This window comes from Monopterus albus, unplaced genomic scaffold (genome assembly GCF_001952655.1).
Source record: "Monopterus albus unplaced genomic scaffold, M_albus_1.0 scaffold49.1, whole genome shotgun sequence".
NCBI lineage: Eukaryota > Metazoa > Chordata > Actinopteri > Synbranchiformes > Synbranchidae > Monopterus > Monopterus albus.
This window is the reverse complement of record NW_018127929.1, coordinates 2,308,386-2,314,265: the sequence shown is the minus strand read 5'-3', so window position 1 is coordinate 2,314,265 and position 5,880 is coordinate 2,308,386. Positions and strand designations below refer to the sequence as shown.

Here is a 5,880-nt window from a genome sequence, read left to right as displayed (position 1 = left end):
AACAATTCCCTTTTGCAGCATGCAACAATAAAAAATACAATTTCTATGTAAATTTTTAAATGTTAAAATGCTGATGTGTTGACATGTCATAGCAGAAAGAATCAGTGTTGATACTGGAACATTTAGAACTTACACCTGTGCTCTTCCTGCTATCAAACTGTCAGACTATAAAAGGTCTATATGCTTACACTTCTACAAGGCAAAAGCCTGCACTTAAATGGATGAAAACGTCCAGTACAGCACACACTGAAGCCTTGAGCACAAGTGTTTCAACCATCTAAAAGAAGTGCTGTTAAAGTGGCTTTATCACCCGGACTAGCTATTAAATAGCATTAAACAGATGGCGTCAGTGCCAGCACGTAAAACATAATTGGTCCACCCCAAGTTTTAACGGTTAATTCTTCCAGCATATATCGCTGCATCCTTTATAGCAAAGACAATGTGGTGTAACAGAAACATATTAGACAGAAGTTATTGCTAAGATGATACACTGGTGGCCAAGATAACCTTTTCTAATATGGTTTGTTCCTCTGTGTCTTTACAGGACAACTCAAATCAAATCGTGGGAGAACAGTCCCTGTAATTCCCACAACTCAAATATGTACACAGTGTCTCGATTCTCTTGCATAGTTCAACATGAGATACTGCATTTTACTTGTCTCCTCAAAGAAAAGCCTTGGCAATAATAAACATATAATATCTGTGTTTTGAAACAAATCTCTTAATAGCTACAGTACTACACTGGCCTTCTCAGGTAGTTGACAAGTGCTTGTATGAGATAAAACGTTCAATGCAAAGTGTGTTTTGAGGAGTCTGATGGATCAATTTATACACTCCATGCCATACTGTCTCAGAGCAGTCGGAAGCCAATTATGGAGTCCAAATGGCTTTACTTCTGATGTGGAACACACTAAAGTAAAGATGTCCGGCTAAAGTTACAGTATTTTATGTTAGGACTGTCTGACTACAAATGTATTGAGAAACTCTTAGGTACTGGTGCACTACTTGGTATTACTACATGTTCTTTAAGAGAACAAATGACTGCATACCGACTATAACTGTTGTTAAAAAAACAGTCTAAGACTAGCTTTAAGTAAGTAATGTAAGTAAAGGACATCATGGCAAACTGGCTTTTGGCCTGTCAATACTGTACCACTGAAAACGGCTGATGTACATTTCATCTCTTGACATTTTGACATAATGTGCAGGCCTGAGAAATGACCCAAAATCCTAGCCCATGAAGGCATGATCACTGGAATATACAGTAACAGCACACTGTACCCCTGCTGAAAAATACTGCAAATAGCAGGATTTCACTGTGTCAAGTATTTATACATATTTCATTCTGTTACGTTAAACATATTTTTGGTGCTGCTACCCAGATGGCCCTGAGAAGTTAAAGTTAAGGATCCCCCAGGGGGATCTTTCACAACAACTGATATATTATCATTCAGAAATAAAATCTATTTTATGTGTATTTTTAACTGAAATCTTGCTTCATGACATCCTTCTTCACACATCTTTACTGCTTCACAGTGGTGGATAACCAGCACAGGTCTGCGTAGATGGCACTGGTCTCTGCCTAGGAGGACCTGACCTCACAGTCTGTCCTTGATGACCTTATTTGTGCTTTTCTCCCTCACTGTAGACCTTCCTAAGGCTCGAATCCAGCAGGAAATCCACTGACCTACAGCATGTAAAGAGTAGATGTTGAGTTAATGATGGATAAGACAGAGAAACACAAAAACAAATACACTTGTACTGACCTGTCTATAGGAGTAATGATGAAGGGGATTGTGGAGAGGCCGATAGCTGTGGTGGCCCACTTGCGGACAGGCAGGGGCCACTTGGTGGTTCTGCCCAGCAGGAAGAGTGAAGCGGCACACACGCGGTTAATAGTGAAACCTGGGATGATCACAGAGGCGAGGGCCTGCCACACAAACGTGTCCACCACTGCCACTGCCACCTGTGTCGTCTTCCCCGGATTGTCCCCATGGGCCTTGAGGAACAGATGGAGGATCAGAAATTAAGGTAGTAGTGGCCATTTCTATCAAGTCTTTAGAAATAATCAGAGTGAAGCAGATTGTTTGAAGAATAATCCCACTAATTCCTGTTAAATCAAACACTGAGGATGCGCATTACTTGATATGATAACAATGGGCTTAAATTTCTACTTTCTTTGTTTTAGTTTCTTTGATCAGGGTAAAAGTTGAGCTAATATTGAGTTATATCCCTCTTTCATTCCATCGTAATGGAAATGTGGACAATATGAATATCAATGGGCTGAACAATTAATTGTTTTCAAAATGAAATTGCAATTTAACACAGTGAAACTGAGTTTATTTAGCAGGGTAGTGATGTATAGCTCGGTTTTCTGCTCTGGATCCATCAGACATTCTCATACACTACTCAAAGTCTGCGATGAGCTCAGACCTGGAGAATTTTATGAAGGAAGGAAGAAAAGAAAATTTGCCTGTCCTGTATTTACTGCTGTATTGTCCAGTTTGAATTCTCACATGCTCTAGTCTACAGGCAAATCCCTAGTTATAAAGAGGAAAGTGAAACATTTTAATACAAAGCAAAGTACCACACACTCAGCATCACCAGGGCATGTATCAGGCAGTTAACGTCACAAGTAAAAAAAGAAGGGGGGGGGGGGGCAGGATAAATCACAATATTGGAAAAAAATAAATAAATAAAGTCACAATTAGATTATTGTCCCAAATTGTGCAGCCCTAAAGAGAACAAATACAAAAAGCAATATCTTACCACAGCTGCTTTCTTCCCTTTGTCAACAGCATCAGCTGTAACGTACGCAGTGGCCACAGCATAGCTGCCCCATACCAGACTCACTGGCACCAGAGCACGAAAAGACTCCCCGACCTCATTAGCATAGCCTGTGGGCATATAGTACATGTACAAATGCAGTTAAGCGTTTAACCTCCAAATGTATAATAACCTAGAAACCGTGGTGTGAAACTGTGTGTATTTTTAGCACTGCATTCTCCATTTCCCAGGACATATTGTACAGTATATGTATCTTACTGCAACATACAAGAGGCTAATAAACTTCAACTTAATCTAGTGAGAACAGCATTTGGAAAATTATGCAACATCTATTCCAAGTGAGTGGAATGACAGAAGTATCCTTGATCACTCATTATGAAATCTTCTGGGCCATGCACCACAGTCCATGTAAATCAGTGGTAAAATTAACTCCAGTCACACAGGGAGCAGCAGCTTTGGTTCTGTGATGACAAAACCATCAGAGCGTGGTGGAGTCAAATTCTGCTGCTGTCTCCGTCACTGATACTGTATCTGATACTGCTGGAAAAACTGAGGCCATTGTGCAAACACTGCACTTTGCTGTGCTACCTGTGTTGAAGACAGCACCTATGTTACAAACAAAAATATCGCACCCAAACAAATACAATTTGTTGACAATTTATCTCCACAGTAAAGCTCTTTGGCTATTGAAAATTACTTAATACTCACAACTATCAAGTGGATAATAAAAACGCTGTATGATTAAATCTCCTGCGGCAGTATCATTACATACTTAAAAAAAAACAAAGATTATAATAATGATCCCAATGAGTTCCACTCAATGTGGTATAAACATTTTATGTGTGGGGAAGGAAGAGTGCCTGGTCTCTGCGGATATCCTGAGTTAACAAATCTGGATTAGGAGAAAAGGAGCCGGATCAGTGCGTCCCTACAAGATGCATATTCATGATTAGAACAGTGTCCAAAAAAAGTTTCCTGCATTACTTTTGTGATGCAATGCACTGTTTTCATAGAATAGTGAAAGGGCTCAACACAAAACAGGAATTTTCATACAAATAGTGAAGTAAATGAAGTTGGGATTACCCCATATTTTGACACCTTATAGTAAATGCTCAACAGTTACAGTATCTCTTGTCTGATTAATAATTCCACTGAAAATCAGCCTTTAGTGAGAGAAGCAGAAGTGACTCATACTTCTGCAACAACAGTAAATGTAAAATCAGCTTTATCTTTTAGTTGTGTTAAGCAGCAGCAAATACACTACTCATCAAACTGTGTTGTCAGCCATGTCTAGGGCTTAGCAATACCCAATATCAATTATAAAGTCCGAACTCATCACTACCTATAACCACGGGGACATACTGTATTCAAGTCACTTTCGGTTTCAGAGGAAGAGAGAAGCGAATTCTGCAGATTAAAAACTAAATTCACAAATGCAGTAAGCAGTTATAATTTCAAAGATCGGTTTGTGTAACATGTTGTTGTTGTTTACATCACACCCAACATCCGAGTGAAGAAAACATGCATCTCAGAGGACGGTACTGTAAGCAAGATGTTCTTGCTTCACAGTTCACAGTTTGAGTCAAGTGGTATAGTTAAAAAAAAAAACTCTACAAAAAAAAACTAGACATGCTGAACTTTTTAACATAACGAAAAAAAATCTGAAAAATGTGTTATGTTAAAATTTCCTAAATGATGATATTTACTCAAAAGCTGGGTTTAATAACAGTGAGCAGCTGAGCACAAAATGATAAGCGCTCTACTGGTACACTTGAGTATTATGACAATGGGTGTCTAGATTAGATTATCTTCCTGCAGGGCATTTAGTTAATATGCGCACCTTTTATGCAAGCTCCAGTTATAAGACACCAGCTCCATGTACTAAAATTACACAAATACTAAGAACAGATGTATGACCAGCTTTAGGTGTTTTTCTTTATACACATGTGTCAACGTGGAGATAATGATATTTAACTGTATGGTCAGGCTTAAAGGATTTTGATTTATGGAGGGGGATTAACACATTGACGTGTCATGAAACGGTTAAGGCATGTAAACACGGGGAAGAGGCAGCACAGTGGGAACTGCTGCAGTATCCTCACAGTTAGTAGTATCCTTCTCGCCTAATAGCTCACTGGGTAACCAGTGTAACCAGAGCCCTTTCAATCAGAGAAGGGCAGCAACGAAAACAGGTACTAAGTTACACCTGCCATACAGCGTTTAAGTTTTCAGTCTGGTCGTGCCTGCGGGCGTTTACAGTCATGTGAGCCACTGCCTCAACTTGCTAAACAACGAGTATTTTTACTGAGGTGGGACTAGAGACAACTCTTCTTACTAACAGGAAATACATTAAAGGAACGGCATAAACAACAGTATTGTTCAGCCTTGACGTCCATTACGTCCTGCAATAACACAATGTCCTTCACCACCCAAGTTTGCTATAATTAGCCCTTAAAATTAGTGGTTAGCTCGCTATGCTAACTTGTAGCTAGCTAGCACCCAGCTTCGGGGTTGTGTCTGTTCTACTACAGGTCTGTAACAGCCTGTTAAAAAGCAGAAGGGACTCTACATACCTAGCAAGCGGACCCATGTGTCGCGATAAATGTCGACAGTTTTGCTCGGTTTTTCTTCAATGGGATCCATTACTTCCTATACGCCATCCCCTAGTGCTACAGTACTAACCAGCCTCAGCGTGTATAAAAGCGGACAGGCAGCAGTGACAGTTGAGATGCACCGCGATCTCAGTCGCACCAGCATCCAATTGGCTACCAAAACATTCCAGTCTGCAACAGACCTCAGGTCGATACTGGGGGCAGCAGAGAGACACACGTATTTGCTCTTTTTTTTAATAATATGTACACATTCTGGCTTCATATTCTTACATGGATAAATAAATAGCTTCAAGCATTGCCAGCCCTTCTTTCCAGAGATGACATAACGTTTGTTATGATAATGACAAAAAAAAGACAAAAATGGTTAACTATGTTGCAATGTCTACCCATAGATAAAAACAAAATTCTAAAAGCTATATATTAATTTATCCATGATATAATTGTCTTCTTTTATTTAATTTCTTTACCTATTTATCTATGT

General features: G+C 39.4%; 1 protein-coding gene across 1 annotated transcript; it reads right to left on the bottom strand.

Moving 5' to 3' along the window:
- Positions 1-935: 935 nt before the first annotated feature.
- On the bottom strand, positions 936-5,611 carry mtfp1 (mitochondrial fission process 1). The gene is made up of 4 exons (XM_020600955.1): positions 5,361-5,611; positions 2,770-2,897; positions 1,767-1,999; positions 936-1,687 (listed from the first exon to the last, which is right to left on the bottom strand). Exons 1-4 carry the CDS (start codon positions 5,428-5,430, stop codon positions 1,621-1,623), a joined length of 498 nt encoding a protein of 165 aa, XP_020456611.1. The 5' UTR covers positions 5,431-5,611; the 3' UTR covers positions 936-1,620.
- Positions 5,612-5,880: the final 269 nt, after the last annotated feature.